The sequence below is a fragment of the Elephantulus edwardii genome, unplaced genomic scaffold (genome assembly GCF_000299155.1).
Source record: "Elephantulus edwardii isolate Elephantulus edwardi_28Jun2011 unplaced genomic scaffold, EleEdw1.0 scaffold00028, whole genome shotgun sequence".
Lineage (NCBI taxonomy): Eukaryota > Metazoa > Chordata > Mammalia > Macroscelidea > Macroscelididae > Elephantulus > Elephantulus edwardii.
The window spans coordinates 11219749-11242590 of NW_006399778.1; the positions used below are offsets into that span (position 1 = coordinate 11219749).

Below are 22842 nucleotides of genomic sequence, written 5' to 3' on the forward strand. Positions count from 1 at the left end.
AGACGCGGTGTGCTGCTGGGGACCGCGCGGAGCTGCAGGGACCCGAGCCAGACGCTGCGCGCTGTTAGGGGCGCACGGCGCGGAGCTGCAGGGACCCGAGCCAGACGCTGCGCGCTGTTAGGGGCGCACGGCGCGGAGCTGCAGGGACCCGAACCGGAACGCGACGCACTGCTGGGGGCGCACGGCGCGGAGCTGCGGAAACCCTACCTGGGACGCGGCAGCTTCGGTGAGTGAGCGAGTGCGGGGAACCTGACGGGACAGCCGCCCTGGTCGGTTAGCGGGAGCTCGGATCCCAGATGCAGAGTTCCAGGAGGGTCTCGAATAGTGAGGGAGGCCCAGTCACTGTCCACCACCATGAGCATCACCATCCACTGCTCTCACCATTGCAGCCACCATCGCCGCCACCAGCATCCTGCCTTGCTCACCCCTGAACTGGGAGTCTCTGTCCCAGCCAGGCGCTGGCATTGCTTACGACGAATAATATCAGCCACAAGAATGCTACCCAATGTTCAGGCTTCGGCCCCGCATAATTCTCATACCAACCAACACTTTCCCCTTTAATGACGCCTATTTCCAGAGTCTGACCCGATTACCCCGCATTAAATAGCACTTCTAACACAACACGCCCACACCCACTCCCATTTCATATCCTCGCTCTGCTTTGCTTTCCTTTGAACAAGTAAAGCCCCCAGAAATGTTTCCCAGCCAGCCAGCATGGGTTCCCTGAGGACTGTGACTTTATTTTGTTCACTTGCAACTGTGTCGGTGGGAGAAAATATCCTCCTATGGAACCCCCAGGAGGCAGCTATTATTATTATCCCTACTTGATGGGGTTGGGAGACTAAATGACTTGGCCATGATCATATCCTCCAAATAATTGAACCCTCCAATTCCTTGAGCCCTAGACCGCATGGAGGTGGCATGATCAGGTGTGTTGGGGTTGGGGGCTTCCCCGTGTGTGCTGAGACAAGAGCAGAGAGGCAGCCCTGGTTACCAGACCATCTGGCTCAGGGAGCAGCAACAGAGAAGGAAGTAGTTGTTTTGCTGATCCCATCAGTGCCCAGCATCTGAGATGTTGCAGTCCACTGTGGCTTCTCCCTGGCCTCTCACTTCTGGACTACCTGGGACCGGACCACCTCCAGTGCTGGCCACCTGGCTTGCTTGCAAGGGATGTGGTGGGTCTGAGCAGAGAGCACAGATGCCCAGCTTCCCCGCCCTGGGCTGGTGCCTTCGCTTTCCTCAGCTGCTGTTTGCTGCTCCCCACGATACAGCCCTGTGCAGCAGCAAGCCTGTCTTCTTGACTTTAGAGACCACCTGCCTTAGAGCAAGATCCCCCACAAAGGAGCAAGAGGAAAGCCCTGGCTCTTTTCAGATATGACCTCTTAGGAAGATGCAGCCCCAACCAGGCTTCCAGTAAGATCTCCGAAAGACAGATCTGTTCTAAAGAGATCAGTGGGTGTTCGTATTCAAACCCCAGAAGCAGGATTATTTCTGAGGTTGAAGGGGGGGGCCTGCTGCCCTTCTCTCCTGTCCTGAGCTACCCCTCTTCTACTCTGGCCTGAAGCTACAGGTGCTGAGCTCTTAGGTTTGGGAAAGAGGTGGAGGAAAGGAGACTCTTTCTAAGCAGGTTAAGGACTGTGTGATGAGTGGGGTAGGGTGGTGGCAGATACCATACCTGGCTTGTCTCCCTCCCCCATCCCAGCCGGTACATGAAAATGGCCCTGAGGAAGCCAGCTCTGGATCTGGAGAAAGAAGGCTATTTGCAGCCCTACACACAGCTGTCTCCACCATTTCAGCTTGTGTGTGTGATAATCAGTGTGGCTCCTCTGTGAGTACAGCTTCGTGCCTGAGGGGCTGTGTCATCACTGCTCTTTATCTCCCCAGCCTCCCACCTCTCCTCTCCCTCCTTTTCTTCCACTTACAGGCCTGCCTTTTCTACCTCTGTCTAGCTTACTCCATTTCCCCTTGTTTTCATGTTTGCTTCCTCGCTTTTCATCCTCTGGGGGTGGGGTGGGGGGCTACAGAGAGAGCATGCTTCCATGTGATTATGAAATGAAAAAGTGGGTTTCCTGGAAGCTGCCATATCTATCGCTGGAAACAACAAAAGATAGTGTTCGTGCTGATGGCACATCCAACTTTTTTTTTTAACTTCAAAAATGTGAAGTGTGTAATAGGGACAGGATATGAAAAATATTCATAATCCAAAAGTGGAGGTTGCGGTATCCAGAAAACAAGCAGGAAGGGGGGTGTGTAGGAGAGAGGAGCCTGGGAGGTGGAGCTTTTGTTTTCTGACTCCTCCTCTGTTGAGGGGGAGCCTCTGGCATTGTTAAACTGGGCCCTGAGCTGGAGCCTGGGGTTAGAGGTCACAGGCCGAGTAGGTGGGGCTCTTCCTGGGTCACTTCTAAAGAGTTTGCTGAGGACTCCTGAAGGTTGAGTGAGGACAGACCTAGGATGTAGTGGCATCACTCGAGGGCACAAGCAGGCCACACTAGGTGACCTGAATGGAGAGAGAGACACCAACATGACTGTCTATGACATTTCTGTGCAGTGTTTCAGAGAAATTTACTAGCTTTTAAAAGAAAAAGGATACTGTAGTTAGTTATAACAACAGAAAAGCTTTTCATGAGATCCACTTAAGTGTATCAATAATATGCCTATTGTTATTGTATCCCAGTTAAGGTGGAACTGACTCATAACTGACCCTTTAGCAGATTTCCATTGTAAATGACAAGGGAAGAGATTGCCCATATTTTCCCACTGGGAAGCAGCTAGCGTGTTCAATCCGTTTGCCTTTGGAGTGCCGGTACAACTCCTTATCACTAAGCCGCCTGAGCTCCCTAAGTATGTCTGTTTGTTGTTGTTACGTGCTGTAGAGTTCCTGTGACTCATAGCGACCCTATGTACAACAGCCCTAAACCGTGCTCTATCCTGTGTCAATCTCACTATCTCTGACACACCCACTCCCATTACCCCAGTCACTGAATCAATCCATTTCATCGACAGTCTTCCTCTCCTGCGCTGTCCCTTATAAAAAACTGTGTGTTGATTTTTAAATCTTCTAATGTGCTAAGGTCAGAGCTGTCGTTGTTACTCAGCCACAGTGATGGTTTGAATCATGTGTACATGCTATTGTAATTTAAAAGTGTAATTTCAGTTTTACTCTGTAACTGCTGTTGCCATGACATTCAATGATAAATGGGACTTTTAATTTATGAGTAAATTAGTATAAAAAACATTAATAAGGGTTTTATTGGACTGCTAGGAGAACAAACAGGTTTGTCCTGGAGAGGGTGAAGCTGGAATGCTCCTTGGAGTCAAGGATTCTGAAGCTTCGTCTGACATATTTTGGACATGTTGTAAGGAGGGACTGGTCCTTAGAGAGGGACATCATGTTTGGGAGAGTGGAAGGACGGCGCAGGAGAGGAAGACCCTCGATGAGATGGATCAATTCTGTGATTGGGGTGGTGGGAGTAAGTGAGTTGGAGATGGTGAGGTTGGCACAGGATAGAGCACAGGGTTTAGGCTCTTGTACATAGGGTTGCTATGAGTCGCAAGTGACTCGAAGGCACATAACAACAACAAGGTTTTTATATGAGAAGAGGCCCAAGGGGGGGGCTGACATTGTGAGTTGACTCCCTGGGTGACACCAACCCAAGTGACATCACTGCCAGGATGCATCTGCAGAGGGAGCAGACTCTTTAGAGAATAAGGCAGAAGACTTAGCCCTTTTTTCCTGGTTATCATCTCCCACTGATTCATTTATTCCTCCTTTGTTGGTGCTGCTGTGGCCCTGAGCATCACGTGGGGAGGCAGTGAGCTCGCAGCCCTTAAGAATGGCTAGTGAGAGAGGTTTGTTTCTCTCCTTCACTGTAACGGGTTTGTGAGGTGCAGGCTGAGTGGCTCCAGACAACATAAAGCCTGGTTTTGGGGCACCTCTCAGCCTCCCTCTCCTGGGCTATTGACCCCTTTCTCTATATGCTAATTCAAGTCAGCATACTGTCTGGTTTTCAAGACCCAAAAAGGGTTGAGGGCTTCAGAAAGGTGTTAGGAATAGGACTGACCTAAACGGATTACTAGCGTGTGAAGCCGATCCCTGGCTCTGACCATCTAGCTCCATAAATCCACTCCTTGCCCTGGAACCTGCTGTGGCTCCCTATTGCCTACAGGGCAGAGCCTCCCTTCCTAGTCTGGCATTTAAGGCTCCAGCCTGCTATCTTCCTGAGGGTCCAGCTGCCTTCACTTCTCTGTGCTTTTGCACCCACCATTCTCACTGCTGGAATGTCCTTTTTGCTGTCACAAACATGTCCTCCGCTGTGTCTCCCAGGTTGCACCCCTTTCCTCTGGCACTTTGTATAAACTGGCTACAGGTCTGTACCCCCACATCCAGGGAGCTGTGGTGGTGCAGTCAGTAGGGATTTGACTCCCCCAGCAGGTCCCCATAAAGAAAGATGGGCATTCTGCAATTTACAGGCTTGGAAACCCACTGGGGTCTAACTTGAAGGCAATAAGTAAACACACACACACGTGTGCGCACGTACACACACACACACACACAGAGTTCTAGTCACTGAGGGCCGGACCCAGGTCGTTAGCTCTGTGGCCTGCACAGTTGACACTCAGAGCTGCTGCGTGATCATGTAGAGGGTTGAGGGTGTTTCCCTGCAGCCACCACCACTGAACTCACTCACTTCCGTGGAGTCAGAGCCAGCTCATAGCTCACCCTCCAGTGGGTTTCCAAGGCTGTAAATTGCACAGGAGGAACAGCTGTTGATGGACCCGAACCACCAGAGAAGTGGGGAGCACAAGTGCCTATGGACCACACCCCAGTGCTTCCTTTCAGACGTCCTCAGTTCACCTGTTTGGTGCTGCTTCCTAGCTCTACATCAGCTCACCAGCCTGGAGTTTCATCTCCCCTTACTCGCTTCATAACCATCTAATCTTTTCCACTTTATCATTTAGTGTCCTGTCTGCCTCCCCCGTGGCTCCATGAGGGCACGTGAGTGTCCTGTCCTTTCATTCAGGGCTGTGGTCCGAGCACCCAGCTCAGTGCCTGGGAGACAGGAGATGGCAGGAAGGACTTGTCAAATGAAAGCACGGGTCCCGCTTCTCTGGAGGGGAGCATCGGGGCTTTTCTGCCTGGAACTAACCTTCTTCTGCCTCTGCAGTCTTCTCCCGCGGGCTTCATCCTGGGTGCCATGCAGAAGGCTGGGGCAGGGGGTCGGAGGGCCTCCGATTGTGGCCCTATCCTTCACAGACCCAGATGCATCACCAAGTTTGCTCAGGTGGGTGGGACCCTGTGCACATGTGCCCTGCGGGGGGTGTTCATTGGGTGGTAGTCCTTTGAGGGTTAGGGGAGCTACTGGCCTAGGACCCGAGAGAGATTTTGGGAGGTGTGTGCACGTGTGTGTTTGCACATGTTTGTGCATGTGTGTGAGCACGCACATACACATACAGATGAGAAGATGGGCCCCAGAGGGTACAGTGACGTGGCCAACCTCACCTTCTGGGAGGGTGGGTAGCAGAGCCTGGGCTTTGTGCATGGTGCACCATCTCCATCCACAGCTCACTTAACAAAGCAGAGTGTATGCCTCGGGGGAAATTGGAGGGAAGGGGTCAGGAGCCATGGGCCTGACTCTTTGCCTCCAACCACCCCCAACCCTGAGCAGTATGTAGGCTCCTTCCCTGTGGATGACCTGGACACCCAGGAAAGTGTGTGGCTGGTGCAGCAGCAGCTATGGGCACTGAAGGTAGGTGGGAGGGATGCTGGGGCACCCTTTCCTCATGAGGATCACAGGCTTGGAAAAGTCCAGCTGGGAATGGCCCTTGAGACCATCTGGTCCCCCTCTCCCCACACTCCCCAACATGGAGAGGGGCAGATGAAGCCATGAGGTGTATTCTGAAGAAGGAACTCGCTTTCTTTGGACGTTGTGAGACGTGAACCTCACAGATGGAAGTCACTGAAGGGACATGGGGGAGACGGTCAGAACATGGCCCCTTGTAGCTTTCACTGGGCATGGGCGTGGTCCCCACACAACCATCCACTCTTCCCAAGCTCCTGGCATGTCCACCGGCTGGTTCTCAGCCTCTTGGCTGGAGGGGCAGAATTGGCTCAATGAATGATCCTGAAACTGGTCAAGTGGAAGCGGGCCCAGGAGGTAATGCCTGAACCCTGCTAATTCTCTTTCTACCCAGGACTGTCCCCGGCGCCGAGCTGTCATCCTGAAATTCAGTCTTCAGGGCCTAAAGATGTACAGCGGGGAGGGTGAGGTAGGAGCCCGTGTGGGTACAGGTGAGGACTGGCCAGGGACAGGTGTCTCTGTCTCCCTCTGGGACAAGTTCACCTCTACTTAGGTCCTGCCTCAGCTCAGCCCCTGCTTCTTCCCCTTCAGTTTCCCCAGCTTGCCAGAATGAGGAGGGCGGGTGTCTCTGTACTCCCTCTCTTTGAGGAACTGTTCCCCAGGACGGGCTTGGGTAATGGTCTCTTCCACTCTCCTCCACTCTCCCCACCCTACCCAGTCCTCCAAGTCTCCAGTGTCACCTCCTAACCTGGGCATCAGGAACAGCCAGCACCCTGTGACTGAAGCCTTCCCCCATTTCTGTGGGTGCCCTGGGCTCCTCCCTGGTCTGCTCACTGGTGCCCTGTGGCTGGCCTCTCCTGGCAGTGATAGGAGAGCCAGACTCAAGTCATAGACCATGCGTAGATGCCTCTCAGATGCCCATCCTTCCGCTGGTCCCCCTTGTCCTTTCCCCACCTGGTGCCCACACATTCACATGGGGTGACCAACAGCGGGGAGCCAGGGATCCAAGCCCTGCAGTCATGTGAAGGATGGGGTTTTAAATCTGGGTATATGAGGCCTCGAGCAAGGGGGAAGGATTTTTTCCTAAGCTGGGCAATGGAGCGCAGGCCCTGGGGGGGCTGCCAGCAGGTGAGAGGCCAGGAGGCAGGCTGATGGTGGTCGCCATGCCTCCCCAGGTGCTCCTGATGGCTCATGCCCTGCGACGCATACTCCACTCCACCTGGTGCCCCGCCGACTGCCAGTTTGCCTTCATTGCCCGAAACCCACGGAGCCCAGCCAGCAAGCTCTTCTGCCACCTCTTTGTGGGTAGCCAGCCTGGAGAGGTGGGTATCCTGACTGCCTCAGCGGTTGACCTGAATGCAGGTTCCAGCTCAGCCAGGCTGCCCCAAGGCGACTCTGGACACGATCCATCCTCGCACTGGCTCCTTCTGCTGCTCTGCCCAGAGAACTCCCCAGAAGGCACCCAGTGACCTTAGTTAGCATTCCCTAAGGGGCCCAAGGTGGGGGCCTGGATTTACATTTGGCAATTGAAGGGTCACATCTCCAGGCCTTTGTTGTTCTCTCTGTTTGGACCACTGTCCCCCTCTCTCCCTACATACGCCAGCCCACCTTTCTGAAGCCCGCCCTGAGTTCTCAGGGTCCTGTGACATCACCTGCACTTTGGCCTCATCCCCGCCCTAATCACAGTCTTGAGTTCTCTGAGAGCAAACACTCCTGGGTTTGAACTGTCCAGTGCCTGTGTGTGTGCAGTGGAGTGGAGGTGAGTGGGTGCGCTGCTGGATCTGGCAATCAAGGCCAGTTGAGTGTCATCATGAATGACAGCCTCCCATCGTGAGGGGCAGCCAGTTACATTACAAACAGAAGTTGAGTTTAGTTGGATTGTGAGCAATTACTCTTGTACATCAGAGCCTTTTCTGGCTACTGGGGTGACAGGTAACTGAGAGAAAGTCCTGGATCTTCTGAGACTTCTGGTTCCATGGTGTAGGAGCCAGACAGTGTCAGGAGAAGCAGTAGAAAACATTGTTCCTGGCCAAGTGCTGGTCTGTGCTGGGGCTTCCCATGCTCCATTTCACTGCCTCACAGAGAGCTAGGAATGAGGAAACTGAGGCACAGAGAAGTGCCATGCTCTTCCCAGGATCACATAGCAGCTCCTAAGTGACACAGCCAGCGTTGGAGCCCAGGCACTGTGACTCCAGGGCCCAACTTTTAGCTGCTTCTCTCAATCTGGGGATGAGGGAGAGAGAAGTGCTGAGGGTGCTTCTTCCACAGCTGTATGTCTGGTTCCAAGTGAGGCATCTGGCACCAAGTGGCTGGGTGATCAGTATTTGATAGTAAAAGAAACATACATGACGATGAGGTTTTGACAAATAAGAGTTTTCCCAGAAAGAAAGAGGTAACACATCTCCAGCCGCGTGGCTAGCTGTATAATCCTGGTGAGTGGGATGATACTGAAGGAATTACCCAGAAGGCCTCTCCCACCTGAGCGCTCTCCCTTCCCTCACCCCCCTCTAGGTCCAGATCCTGCACCTCCTCCTGTGCCGCTCCTTCCAACTGGCTTACCTCCTGCAGCACCCCGAGGAGCGGGCACAGCCAGAGCCTGGTCCAGGGCCTGGAGGGGATGTGCCTCTGAAGCCACTGGCCAGTCCAGGGGCCCCCCCTGTCTTCGTGCGGGAACCCTTTGGCCGTGATCAGGTTTCACAGAACGTCCATGCACTGGTTTCCTTCCGGCGGCTGCCAGCGGAAGGAACAGCAGGCAGTGGGGTAGGCAGCACCCCACCCAGGGAATGGGTGAATGGTAGGCAAAGGAACTGGCCCAGGGGCTTGGGAGTCCCTGAGAAGCTACATGGAGGAGTAGGTCATCAGTGGGAGGAGGTGAGTCTGAATCTGCCCACTGTCCCTGGCCTCCTCTTGGTGCCTTAGAAGGAACTGCTGGAGTTGGAAGGCCGGGGGGGCATGCGTCACGCCCGCCTAGGGAATCCATACTGCTCACCCACACTGGTCCGCAAGAAGGCCATTCGCAGCAAAGTGATCCGCTCGGGGGCCTACCGTGGCTGCACCTATGAGACTCAGCTGCAGCTGTCGGCTCGGGAGGCCTGTGAGTAGATGGAGGCACGCCTGCCTAATGGGTACCTGGGGTACCTGCCTGTTTGCATCTGTGCCTGTGAAGGAGGGCAGCATATGGGTGTGCTTCTGTTAGGTTGTAACTGTCCCTGATGTAGGTGCTTGTATCTGAGTGCATGAGTTATGCAGCTGGTCTGTGTCCATGGGCTTGGATGGGTGCCTGTATAACTGTATATGTGAGTGGGCTTGCACCACTGGGGGTATCTTTTTGGGGATTGGATGTAGGCCTAATGATCAGGGAGGAGGAGGCTTAATGGAGGGACAAATTTGGAGGTGATGGGGTCTGTGGGTGTAAGGGGCATAAGTACTGACCTCCTTGGCGGGGGGGTCTCCACAGTCCCGGCAGCATGGGAGGCATGGCCTCGGGATCCCAGCAGCCCCTCGTGCCTGGTGGAGAGTGAAGGCAGCTTGACGGAGAACATCTGGGCTTTTGCTGGCATCTCCCGGTAGGTGGAACCCTGGCCTGGCCAAATGCCAGCCGTTTGGGTAGGCAGAGGTGGGGGCTGTTTTCTCCCCCAGGTTCTGATATGCACAGTCCTCCCAGTCTTACTGACTGCAGGCTAGTCCTTTCACCACGTGGGCCTCACTCAGTAGCCACAGGCGTAAAATGTAAAGGGCTTTCAATGCAGGGTGGTGGGAAGGATTCAGTGAAGCAATCCAGATGAAACCCTCACCAACTGAATCTCTTGACTGACTGAGTTGAAAACAACAGTGGCCAGCTCAAACATGGCTGCTGACATCACTGCTTTGAGTGCTGTTCTGAGCAGTCGTGACAGTAGTCCTGAAAGTGTTCACTCTATCTCCGTTTTCCATTCCACGGTTCTAACCCATAATTTCCCCATTTCTTTGAGTCTGTTCCAGTTTGGTTTCTGAATTCCTAAAATGGTTTGAACCAGTTTGAAAGCCTTCTCTGAATTCCCAGGAAGCATAACTTTTCCTGGCCTCCATGCACACCAGGGAGAAATCCTCACTTAAAAAAAACAAACAAAACCCAAAACAACAACAACAACAAAACCCCCCTCTTTTAAGATTTCCCTACTCATAGTTGACATTCCAGCAGGTTTTGAAAGCCTATAAATCGCACCAGAAGAGACTGCTCATCTTTCACTGAGAAGTTGGTGGATTTGAACTCTGTGCCTTCGGGGTGGCAGTGCAACCTCTTCCCGCCAGGCCACCAGCACTATAAAATTCTAAGATCCCTTAGAAACCTCTTAAGGAACTCTGATGGCCTTGGGGGTAAGGAATTATGCTATCAACCCAAAGGCAGGTGGTTCAAATCCTCTAGCTGCTCAGAGGGTGAAGATGGGCAGCCTTCTCTGACATTGACGGTCTCTGCAAATCTGCTGCAGGGTCAGCTATGAGTTGGTTCCCAATCCATGGCATGAGGTTTCTTGGAGACCTGTTTGGTTTTGAAAGCTTCCTTTTGTTGAAGGCCTACTCAGGGTCCAGTTTACATGTGACACAGGCTTGTGTTTCATCCACAGTGGGTGCTGTGGGCTGTTATGTCTGTTGCCCAGACGAAAGGGCCCTATCTCAGCCTCTGCCCTTTGTACCCCCAGACCCTGTAGCCTCGCTCTGCTAAGAAGGGATGTGCTTGGGGCCTTCCTGCTATGGCCTGAGCCAGGTGCTACCGGCCAGTGGTGTTTGTCAGTGCGCACGCAGTGTGGTGTAGTACCTCACCAGGTCTTCCGGAATCACTTGGGCCGATACTGCGTGGAGGTAAGGGTGCCAATCACTGCCCTGTCACTGGCTCCACCCCAACCCTTTATGCCCCATCCTCGTCTGACTGCTCGAGTGGCCTAGAGGGTAGAGAATTGTGCTTCCAGTACAAAGACTGACAGTTTGAATCCATCAGGAGTTCCTTAAGAGAAAGATAAGCAATATCCTCCCATGAAATTTACAGCTAGAGGGTTGGCTGTGAGTTGGTTCCGACTGACTCAATGAGTTGTCTAACTGCACAAGTCCAGAGCCAGTGGCATCTCAGAGATGAACACATTGTCTGTCTTTGCCCCTTATTTATCTTTCCACTTTCTGCGCAGCTCCTTTGTTATTGCGGCCTGCTGGCTCTGGCTCTGCCTCTGCTGGCCCCCACAGACCCACCTCTGCCCGTTCTGCCCAGGCCTGGAGGACGATGCCAGCTCTTTGGGGGTTTTCAGAGTGCATTCTAGGATTAGGGCAAGGGGCCACCTTTTTACTTCTGTAAGGCTCCTGGCTTTCTCTCACCTTAACTCATCAGCTTTCAGGAGAGGAGGGAATTGACTGAGAAGCCAAGCTCTTGCCTAAGCTCACACCCCCATGACATGGTCTAGAGTTGTGGACCCTGCGTTTTCAGGGACTGAGATGGGCAGGTGGGACTTTGTGCCCTTGCTTCTAGGCTGTAGCCTGGGAAAGAGAACAAGGGACTGGTGTCTCTGACTTCTGTGCACAAGACATGTCCCCTCCGAGCTCTGGTTCTCTCCCTGTTAAAATGGGTCAGGATCTTGTAATGGGGTGGGAGTACCCTTTGGGATCCTCGGGGAGGGGAAGCTGAAGCTGAGCCCCTCTTTCTCCAGCATCTCCCCGCTGAGTTCCCCAGCCTGGAGGCCCTGGTGGAGCATCACGCCGGCACAGAGCGCAGTCTCTTCTGCTCCCTGGACATGGGCCACCTGAACCCTGGCTATGAGGAGCAGGACTGTGGGCCGGAAGGCAGGCCACCGCGAACTCTCCGGCCCCTGAGCCATGCCAAGTCTGAGGCAGAGCTGCAGGGCCTGGGCTAGGCCCTCCCATGCATGGAGGTCTCGCTTCCCAGTTCCTGGGCCTCAGCAGGTCGCTCTACCCTTTGTCCACCTCGTTGGTCACCAGTCACATCCAGTCACTCCGCCCCTTCGAACAGTCTTTAATTACTTTAATCAGTGCCTGTAGGAGGGAAATCCGCAAGATTCGGAGATGGACGGTTTCTCATGGGATACGTGACCAGTGACACCCCAAGCTCCCGTTAACCTGCTGGATGACTTTGGATGTTGTCATCGCTGGGCTCCCACCTTGCTCCTAGGACAGGAGCTCTCTGAGGTGGGTGGGGAGGTTTGTCACGATGGATGTGGAGCCTGGGGAGAGAGCTCCTGCCTGAGGAAACCAGACAAAGGAGAGAGAGGTGCTGGAGGAAGCAGGAGTGAGTCCTCACTTTGGGCAAAGATCTGGGGTGAGTCAGCCCCTCGCTGAGAGTGAGCAGAGATGACTCAGTGGAATGTGTGGGCACGGAGACAGGGGCTGACAGCCTGCTTCCCACATGCACCCAAGGCTCAAGGAGCCTTACCTTGAGTTCTAAGGAATGAGGGGATAGGAAGGTGCAGAAAAAGATGGGATAGACAAAGTGCTGTCCCAACCCTCACCTGGCACAGGTTACACAGACGGACCAGCAGACAGAGCAAGGGAGCTCTGCAGAGGAGCTCTGTGTACCACTTGGAAAGCACTGCTGTTTTAGGCCACACCAAAACCCACAGGATGTGAATCCAGCTTTCTCAGAAGGGGTGCCCCAGTTCTCATCCTCCCCACACTGCCAGGAATCACCAAGACCTTCCCACCCCCTAGGGTTCACTTTGTTGAGTCATATAGGAGGGCCAGCAGTGAGCCACAGGCTTAGGGTTCAGACCCCTCCCCATGTAGGTAACATTCAAGGGTTTGGTGGCAGCTCCAGGAAACCATCCAATGCTGAGGCCTTCTTGAAGGTGGTGCTGACTGTGGCATCATAAGCCATCTGAACAGGCCAGCCCTATTTCTTTCCTTTCCTTGAAAATGGAGTCCAGAGGGGAGCTCTGGTGGTCTAATGGCAAGGAGCTGCAACTACAATCACAGAGGCGCACAGTTCGAATCCACCAGATGCTCTGCTGGGGAAGGAAGGACAATCTCCTCCTGTACCAGTCAGATCTGATTTGACGGTACACTCACACAAAGATAATAAAATAGAAAAAAATTAAAAAAATAAATAAAATGGAGTCCAAGCAGAACCAACCAAAAGTAGAATTAATGGGGGCCTTGCCAGAGGGGGCTTGGCCTCAGGGTTTAGGAAAATGATGAATTTAAGGCAGTAAGTCCTGCTGGCAATCAGGTATAAGTTCAACAACAAGGAATCTACCAAACTGTTACATTTAGAGGCCAGGTCATTTTGGATGAACGTCTAGTCCTGAAGGCCTAATCTTGAGTCAGGGAGCTTCTCTGTCCCAAATTTGGGAAAGGACTGCTCAGAGCCTTACAAGGAACATGTTTCATCTTCCTGGAAGGAAGAGGGCAGCCCTAACAAAATAGAGAGCAAGGAAGTAAACTTGGTGAATTTTGGAGAAAGCAGATGTTGCCTTGCCTACAACTTCCACTCAGTGTGACCTGAGCATGTTATTACTCACTTGCCAGACTAGTGAGACATCTTGTCCTAAAAGATGAGAGGAAATTTTCTTTGAGGGCTCTTTCCACTAGGAACAGCACTAATCTATACTGAAAATGCATGAGGACCCAGGTTGAAAACTCAGCCATTTCTGCTGGCTTCATCTCCCTGGACAAATCCCTGGTTATGAATGGAAGTCCTGGCCTCACGTTCCCAGGTGAGGAGAGATCTGGTGTTTCAGTGCCCTGGATTGCAGCCTGATGATGGGCATCTAGAAAGTACTGACTGGTAACTGGTTGAAGCTGGAACCAAAGCTTACCTCAATGAGTAGTGGGTTTGTTGCATCAATTATCCCTGCAGACAAGCACGCTGTTTATGCATGCCCTTGAGTCTAACTCATAGCAATGAGCCTGCGAGATAGAATAGAACCACTCCATAGAGGTTCAATGTTGTAATCTTTAGGGGAACACATCATCAGATTTTGTCTCTGGTAGATGGTGAATTTGAACTGGCAACTTCTTGGTTCGCAACTGAATGCTTAGTGTTGGGGGGAAATTTAGCACACTGAAGAGACCAGCCTTTCCCAAGCACTTTAACATTCCTTTAGATAACTTTTATTGCTCCCATTACAGTGAAAGGCCTTTTGGCCACGTGTGCAGAAGTCCTCAATGTTTTAATCATCGTTTCCTCTCTGTTCAAACCAGTACCACCAGAGTAATTTTGTTCTCCTGGCTCTATAAACTCGAAACAAATAAAAATACTTTTTTTTTTCTTTTTTCAGATTCTCTAGTACAGACTTTTCCTTTGGACTACAAGGTCTTTGTCTAGTTTCCCTGTTTTTGTTTGTAAAAAATACCAGCTAGTGTTCAGGTACCAATGGTAGACCAGACAGATATCCTGGCCTGTTGTCCCTGAAAGGGGTCAGTTTGTTGTTGTTAGGTGTTGTCGAGTATGACCTATGAACAACAGATTTGAACCCTGTCCTATCCTGTTTCTGACACACTTGAGCCCATTGCAGCAGTCACTGTGTCAGTCAGCCTGGTTGAGGGTCTTCCTTTCACAGACCACAGCTCAAAGGCATCATTCTTCTGTCATCTTTATTCATTGTTCAGCTCTCAGATGCATAGCAAGTGATTGAAAAATCATGATCTGCTTAAAACCTTCCGTGGGTATTGACTGTAGGGAAAAGGCTCACAGCCTTATACTCTGGCAGCTCTAGTTTTCCTTCTACTCCTGAAACATGCCACAGGACCTTTGCATAATCTGATCAAGTCTCATTTCACTCCCTTAACTCTGTTGTTGGAGAAGAGTACTGAATATCCCATGGACTGCCAAAAGAACAAACGGGTATGTCTTTTTCTGGAGAAGGTGCAGCCAGAGTGCTCTTTGGAGGAAAGGATGGAGAAGTTTCATCTCACAAATGTTGGTCTTATTTCTAGGAGAGACTATGCCTTGGAGAGAGACATTATGCTTGGAAATGTGGAAGGATGGCAAAGGAGAGGAAGACCCTCAACCAGGTGGATTGACACAGTGACTGCAGTAATGGGCTTACCTGAGTGTGGCAGGGATTGTGAGGATGACACCAGATAGGACAGTGTTCAGATCTGTTGTTCATAGGATCACTCTGGGTTGTACTTGACTCGAGGGTACCTAACAACACCTGATTAACTCTGCCTTCACACTTTGGCACCTTGGCTATCAGGGGTCATCTCTATATATCTCTCTCTGAGGCAGATTCAGAATAGAACCATCTGAAAAGAAATTGATGGGGGCTTATCAGAGATGTATTTGGCCTTGGTAGGTAGTGGAGATCTAGGAGAAATGACCCATAGGAAACATCTCCTGATCTCTGGTTGGAAGACATTCCCTTGTTAAATAGTCCTTAGAACGGGCTCTTTAGTTTGTCATTACTCTTTCATTTGTGGATTTTGTTTCTCAGGTAGTCTCCCTACTACACTGTGGGCTCCAGGCAGGCAGGGATTGATGTCTCTGGAACTGTGTCCACATGTAGCTAGCTGACTCTCTGTTGATATGTACAAGCAACCAGCAATGAACTAACTGAAAATTAACATTTCATAAAACCTTAGGCCAAGGGACTCTCTTTCCAAGTGATGGATGTAATAGTAGAAGACCAGCATCTCAATTAGTGGATTGAAAGCTGACTTTTCAAAACACCCTGCACTGAAGTAACACTGCCATTCATTTCTATAACATTGTGTGGAGGAGGTTTTTCTCTCAGTCTAGCTGAGAACTTAGAGGTGCTTCCTTATCAGACTGGAGCCCTTTGTTGATGTTTGCCTGTCCACCCTTCAGCCTATAGCTGAAATTTACCCTCTTAAGCCCTGCAGAAGTGGCCTCCACTTCCTAAACAACACGCCTCTGGAAACTCTATGAACTTTGATAAATGTTGATCGTTATAGAAAGGCTTCAGGCCTTTTGTTCATAGGGTCGCTATGAGTTGTGCTTGACTCAAAGGCAGTCAACAACAACAAGAAGCCTTGCAAGCTACAGTGGAGAGTTACTCTCTCATGATATAGAGATGGCACCTATCTCTGGCACAATCAGCAGGCTGAACATCTGGACGAGAGGAGGGACTGGGAGAGTTTTCACACACTTCACTGTCCTGTGCTTCCCCTGTATAAAAGCCCCCTCAGCCTTCAAGGAGACACATTTGGGAAGCTCTTATCATATATCCTGATAAGAATAAAACTTTTGCTTTTCCACTTTAACCCGTCTCCAAGATTGTTTGGGGTTTTTTCTGGCGACAAGTGGCAGAAACATAGCTTTGCGGTAACACAGAGAGGAGCTTGGGGGAACCTCAATGGCCACCCTCCTGACTGGGGCACCTGTGCAGAATCAGGAAGGGGAAGAATGGGAGCCTCTCTGGCTGAAGACTATGACTCCCAAAGGGATTTTCCCCCCCTCTCCTTTGCATCCAAGAGAGAGATATGACACATCCCTGGCGAACACCTTTCCCAATTTTGAACCATGCAGTGTTTCCTTGCTCTGTTCTGAAAATTGCCTCCTGGTATAGGTTTCACATAAGCACAGTCAAATGTCCTGGGATTCCCATTCTCAAGGTTAGCCACAGTTTGTTGTGATCCACACAATCAAAGGCCTTTGGATAGTCAATGAAGCACAGATAGACATTCCTCTGGTACTCTCTGCCTTCAGCCAAGATCCATCTAACATCAGCTGTAATGTCCCTAGTATCAAGGCCTCTTCTAAACTCAGCCTGCACATCTGGTATTTCTCTGTTGATGTGCTGTTCCAGTCGTCTTTGGATAATTTTCAGCAGAATCTTGCGTCGAAGAAAACACAAACACGAAAGCATTAGGATGCTGTGGATTCTGGGAAGTCTTCCCCTAAGCTAATACAGGGGCAGCAGAATCCTTGAAGGCTGGTTCACGTTTAACCCCAGTGTCAGGTCTCTGCTCTTGGCTCCCTGGTGAGCTCCCAATCTTGACTAGACAATCTCCAGGCAAATTGCTTCACTTCTCCGGGCTGGGGCCGTGAGGATTAGAGAAGATAAGGGAGAAGCAGTTCTCTGGGGAAGCTGGTGTCAGTCGTTCCCGGAATGCAGCCCACGCGCGCGCCTCGCCAGGGACGCTCGACGTTCGACCCCCCGAAAATTCCTTTTGCGCGACGCTCCCTGCGGCCCGGCGCTTAGAACGCAAAGACGTTACGGGGCCGACGCCTGTGACGCCACGGGCGTTGCCTGGCAACCGCGAACGCCGCGGCGGCGTGCGGGCAGGCGGCCGGCCGGTTCGGGGGCTCGGGCCCTCCGACGGCGCCTGCAGCGCGGATCCCCCTCGTCCCTGTCCCGGCCGGGCCTCAGGGACGGGCGAGCCCGGGCACAGGAGGAGGCGGCGGCCCCGGCCCTGTGACCCCCCACGGCCCTCGCGCCCCTCCGCCTCCCCGCCGGGGCGCCCTCTGAGGAGCCCCGCTGCCCCGCGGGGCCCCACCCTCATTTCCGGGCCCCGCCCCCGCGGCTGGCACGGCCCCCACCCCTTGGCTGCGGCTGGCCGGGATCCCCAGACCTGGGGGCGCTTGCACTGGGTGTCGCATCCCCGTAAGGCCGTGCCCCGGGGCCCCTGGCCACGGCGCCATGGCCTCTGAGTCGGTGAAGGTGGTGGTGCGCTGCCGCCCCATGAACCAGCGGGAGCGGGATCTGAACTGTCAGTCAGTGGTGACGGTGGACAGCGCGCGGGGCCAGTGCTTCATCCAGAACCCAGGCGCCGCCGATGAGCCCCCCAAGCAGTTCACCTTCGATGGCGCCTATTACATGGATCACTTCACCGAGCAGATCTACAACGAGATCGCCTACCCGCTAGTAGAGGTGAGGGCGCCTGGACACGGTCCGTTATTTTCCAGGACTGATGGAAAGGGAGTGGGACCAACCTGAGGGGCCTCTAGAGACAGCGTGGCTCCCAGGCCAGACAGAAGGACACCAATCAGTTCTTCTGAATCTTGTCTAAGCAGGAGGCAGATGGAATCCACTGACCATTTTCCTATCTTGGTCTCCACTGTTCCACTGCCAAAGCTGGCCTTTACACACCCCTTTCCTTTCCCTTCCCACAAGACTCCAGCCCCCAGGTCCATGTGCCCTCAACCCACATAGTGGAACTTCAGGGCTTCTTTAAAAGCCCCAGCCACTTTCCCAGTCACCTCCTATCCTCTCAAGAGCCCCACATCACCTCCTCCTGCCAGACAGCACCCTTCCTGAGAGGTGACAGGTGCAAACTTACCTAAGAGGTCTCTGAAAGAGCTCTCAGATACTGTAGAGAAAAGGTGGTGCACTCACCTCTGGGAGGGGCTGCAAGCCTTCACCTTTGCTTGAATTTATCTTCTTTCTCCTCTGGGAGAAAACTCACACTCTACAGAACTTGTGTTTTCATGTCTTACACTAGGTGACCTCTTTGAGCTTCATGATAAGGGATGTGTTCACATTTCACACATGAGGCCCAGAGAGAAGAAACCCCTCCAAGCTCCCAAAGTGAATTTTTTTGCAGAGGTAGCACTGAATCTTTCCACCTCCCAGCCAGGAGCTCTTGACTTCCTGCCAGTTCAGTGAGATGTTGTTAGGCCACAGTCCTTTCTAAAGTTTGAACCCTTTTTGTTTTGTGCTTCCAGGCCAGCTAATAGTGCAGAGAACCCCTCATTTGGCTGCTGAGACTGGGACTTGCCAAGAGGGTTGATGTGTTCTGAAGCATAGGTCTCCCCACTGGCCAGGATCTCAGCAGAGATGAAGCCAAAGGGACAGGAGGTAGCTGTCCCTAGTGGTTGAGAATCCTGTATCGTGTGACAGAAGCTGAGGGATCGTCTGATCCAGCCTTTCCCTATTGGGTTGAATCACAACCAAGTAGAGGACCAGCCTGTGTGTACACATCTTCTATGATGGAAACATATTTCCCAGAGCAACAACCCAGTCCGCCTTTGTTTTTTGGCATCTGGAAGACTTGAAGAGTGTGTTCTTCCTTGGCCTGGGCCTTTCCTCCTGCTCAGCTTTAACCTTGCTCCGGGAGTGGTGTGGTATCTTGGGAGGGGTGTCCCTCCCCCCTTGCCCCGATTCTGGATATGGTCCAATGAGAAGGACTCCCTTCTCAGGACCCTCAGGGCACCACAGCTCGCAGGGAGAATCATATCCCATCTGTCTTCCGCTTGCCCTTCCATCCCGAGTTCTGACTCTACTTGCAGTTCTTTGATAGACATCTGCCTCTGGACATCCTGCAGATCCTCAAACTTAACATGACATCCACTCTTTTGTATTCATTCAGCTAAGCGGTAACATCTCCATAGCATGTGTCATTATAGGCATGGGGAAAGGTCTTCAGAAGGGGACAGGAATGAACTCTGTTTTCAGCAAGTTCATGGTCAGACAGAAGAGCAGTAGTTAACATTCACATGATTAGTATGAGGAGCCTGGAGAACTTTAACAAGGTAGAGGAGGTTAGCAGACCTGGACTTGAAGAGGATGGGAAGCAAGGGTAGAAAGAGGCGCTGTCCAGGCTGAGACCTAAAGGATGAGAGGAGTTGGCCAGACAAGAAGGCAGAAGAGAGAGACTTCCAGATAAAAGAGAGCATCATATAGCAATTGTGTGGACATGTGTAGCACAGGAGTGAACATTATTCCTGATGAGGAAATGGAGACCTAGGTCTAGAGAGTCATGGAGCAATTCTGATTCCTATCTGCTGATTTCCAGTGGCACTTAATCCCTATGTACCATCCTGTTGCCTCCTATTAAATGCTGTTGTTGTGTACTGTCGAATTGGAACTGACTCATAGCTGACCCTCCAGCAGGTTTTCAGAGACTGTAAATCACATGAAAGAAAATTCCCCATCATTTTCATGCAGAGCAGCTGGTGGATTTGAACCACATGCCTTTGGGATAGCAGTACAGAGCCTTACCACTAGGACACCAGCACTCCCTCCTAATAAATGAGCAGCATGCAGATAGTTAAGCACATCACAGCTTAGGCCACCTTTGAGCCAGGATCATCTGTCTTGGTAGGGCTGAGTGGTAGCATCTCTGCCCTGTGGGCGCTGATCTTGCTCCCAGGGCCTGTGACTTAGGACTCTAGAACAGCCCTCAGATCCCACTCTGAAGCAGTCAGCACTTTTGGTAATTCAGCAAGCTGTCCGAATTTTCTGCTTTTACTGTTTTTCTTCTCCACCCCTTGAATCTAGCCTGTCTCTGATCTCTTGTCACACTGAGTAATCCCTTAAGTTCTCCTGGGTGCTGTTTGCCCCAGGTCCACCCTTTAGCTGACTCTGCATGCCCTACCTTGAGCCCCTCAATTGCCTAGCCAGCTGCCTGATCTGTGGGCTCTTCTCTCAGTCAGTCTACTTTCCTCCCTTCTCCAAACCTGGTTCACACTTAAAGTTGCTTCTGATTCGCACCAACCTTCTAAGTGCCTGCAGGGGATAGATACTGTTGATATAATTTGGTGAGAATTATTGATGAGGATAACATCTTCAAAAGAAAATCAATTTCCTGTTAATTTTAGAAAACCTGTTTAGTAAATAGCAGTAGAGGTGGGCCTGGCAGCACTGCTCTGTACAGCTTTCTTCAGCGATGGACATGTTCTCTGCTCTGTCCAGCTAGGTGTCCACAGCCACAAGTGGCAGTTGAGCACTTGGAATTTGATAAATTTGACTGAGGGACTGGATTTTTATTTTATTTAGCTTGATTTACATGGCCACATATGGTCAGTGGCTACCATGTTGGGCAGCATAGTGCTAGAGTAATATTTCCCAATAGACATAATGTAAGTTACATGTTCTTAGGTGAATCAAGTCAGTTCTAACTCACAGGGACTTTACACACAACAGAATGGTCCTAAACCTGTCACTGCTGTCATTGCTGTGTATGAGCCTTTCGTTGCAGCCACTGGGTCACTCCGTGTCATTGAGGATCTGCCTTTTTTCCTTCTACCAAATGTGATGTCCTTCTCCAGGAATCACGTGTCCACAGTGCGAGAAAAAGTCCATCCCCATTCTTGCTTCTAAGGAGCATTCTAGCTGTACATTTTCCAAAACAGGTATGTTATCCTCGCAAATTGTGGTGGTGGTTGTTATGTGCCATCGAGTCACCTGCAACTCATAACGACCCTATGTACAACAGTCCTAAACCCTGTGCCAATTTTATTGTCGCTGACACACTTACTCCCATTACCCCAGTCAATCAATCAATCCATCTTATCAAGGGTCTTCCTTTCTTGTGCTGTCCCTCTACCCTCCCAAGCATGATGTCCCTCTCCAAGGACTGGTCCCTCTTTGCAACATGTCCAAAGTAGTCAGACAAAGCTTCAGAATCCTTGCCTCCAAAGGAGCAGCCTGGTTTCACCCTCTCTGTTCTCTTAGCAATACACAATACACTTCTCCAGCACCACAGCTCAAAGGCATCACCCCTTCTATCATCCCTAGGCATTGTCCGGCTTTCTGGTGGGTAGTGTGCAAAGATGATGGCCTGTATCAGGCGCACCTTAGTCCCCAGACTGACATCGTTGCTCTTCAGTACTCTGGAGATGTCCTTGATAGTAGCAGACTTTCCCAGTGCAATTTGTCTTTTAATTTCCTGGCTGCTGGTACCAAGAGTGTTGATTGTGGACCCAAGCAAGCTAAAGTTATGGTTATATTTTTAAATTCTTCACTAACACTGTTACTCAAAGGCATCCCATTCTTTTTTGGTCTTCCTTATTCATTGCCCAGTTTTTGTATGCATATAAAGTGCTTGAGAATAACATCATTTGTACCAGGCATACCTTTCTCCTCAAAATGATGTCTTCGGCACTTTTAAGAGGTCCTTTGTACATCAGATTTGCCCAACATAATATGTCTCTTGAGTTCCTGACTGCTTCTCCCCTGGGCTTTGATTGTTGGATCCAACTAAAAGGAAATCCTTGACAAAATCAGTGTTTTCTGTGCTTACCATGATACTTGCTTATTGGTCTAGACCTGATGATTTTTGTGTTTTGTATGTTGTGATTCAATCCATACTGAAGGCTGTTTAGTCTTTAATCCTCATCAGTAAATGCTTCCAGTTCTCTTTCAGCGAGCAAGGCTGTGTCATTTACATATCACAGGTTGTTAATTAGAAGAATATGGCATGAGGATCACAGTGTTGCTTACTTTACATTTTAAATGAAAAAGAAACAGATGGAATTAATTCTAAGAATATATTTTATTGTGTGAATGTACCATAATTTCTCAATCCATTCATTTGTGGTTGGACGTTTTGGCTTGTTTCCATGTTCTTGCATGCAGTAGCAATGATTTTGTAAATTATTACCTAACTAGGGAGAGACTGGAGATCATTATGCTGAGTGAACTAACTCAGTCTCACAAGGATAAATATTGTATAAAACCATTATTGTAGAGGGTGGAAGCAGAAGGATGAGAATATGCAGTGGGAGGGGGGATTTGATGGGGGCAGGGTGAGGGAAATTGAAAAAATTTGTTCTTAAAAACAATTTGAATTTTGTAAACTAGTAGAAAATTTAAAAATAATTGTACAAAAAATATTTTAAACAAGTTATTGTAAGCAAATCAATAAAAAATTTTAAGAAACCCCCACATTTTCTTTAACCCCAACTCATCAACAACTTACATTATGCAGATGATAACCTTGGTTGCTAAAACTGAGGAAGACCTTGAGTGTTTGCTACAGAAGGTCAAGGACTGTAGTCTTTAGTATTGATTGAAGCTTAACATCAGAAAGAAAAAGATTCTCACCACTGGGCCAATTGACAGAACCATGATAGATGGAGAAGAGATTGAGGTTGTTAAACAATTTCAGCTTCCTTTGCTCCACAATTTTATTTACATAAGTTCTGTTGTACATAGGGTTTTTGAAGGCCTGCTAATTCGGAAGTGGATGGCCAATCCTTCTTCCTAATCTGTCTTAATCGGAATGCTCAGATTTAGAACAATATCTGTTTGCTTGGCTCCACAACACTCTTGACATCAGATGAATTGCACTGAGAAAATCTGCTGCCAGAGACCTCTGCACTGAAGAGCAATAAGACGAGGGTGCACTTGATACAGGTCATGTTGTTGTTGTTGTTGTT

At 50.7% G+C, this 22842-nt stretch overlaps 2 protein-coding genes across 2 annotated transcripts in view; both read left to right on the forward strand.

The window, feature by feature from the left end:
- Positions 1-5195: 5195 nt before the first annotated feature.
- On the forward strand, positions 5196-11674 carry SH2D5 (SH2 domain containing 5). Its single transcript, XM_006883571.1, has 9 exons — positions 5196-5282; positions 5667-5747; positions 6193-6267; positions 6974-7120; positions 8310-8558; positions 8718-8892; positions 9256-9364; positions 10478-10637; positions 11471-11674. Exons 1-9 carry the CDS (start codon positions 5196-5198, stop codon positions 11672-11674), a joined length of 1287 nt encoding a protein of 428 aa, XP_006883633.1.
- A 5706-nt stretch (positions 11675-17380) lies between these two features.
- KIF17 (kinesin family member 17) overlaps positions 17381-22842 on the forward strand; it is a 74290-nt gene continuing 68828 nt past the window's right edge. The window contains exon 1 of the mRNA XM_006883672.1: positions 17381-17611. Coding sequence (XP_006883734.1) covers positions 17381-17611 — 231 coding nt within the window. The remainder of the gene's footprint in view (positions 17612-22842) is intronic.

Excerpts from the sequence above, each read along its gene's own strand:
- SH2D5 (XM_006883571.1), top strand. The coding sequence starts at position 5,196 with ATGCAGAAGGCTGGGGCAGGGGGTCGGAGGGCCTCCGATTGTGGCCCT. Across the intron at positions 8,559-8,717 it reads AAGGAACAGCAGGCAGTGGG|AAGGAACTGCTGGAGTTGGA; the intron begins GTAGGCAGCACC and ends TTGGTGCCTTAG. Across the intron at positions 10,638-11,470 it reads TGGGCCGATACTGCGTGGAG|CATCTCCCCGCTGAGTTCCC; the intron begins GTAAGGGTGCCA and ends CTCTTTCTCCAG.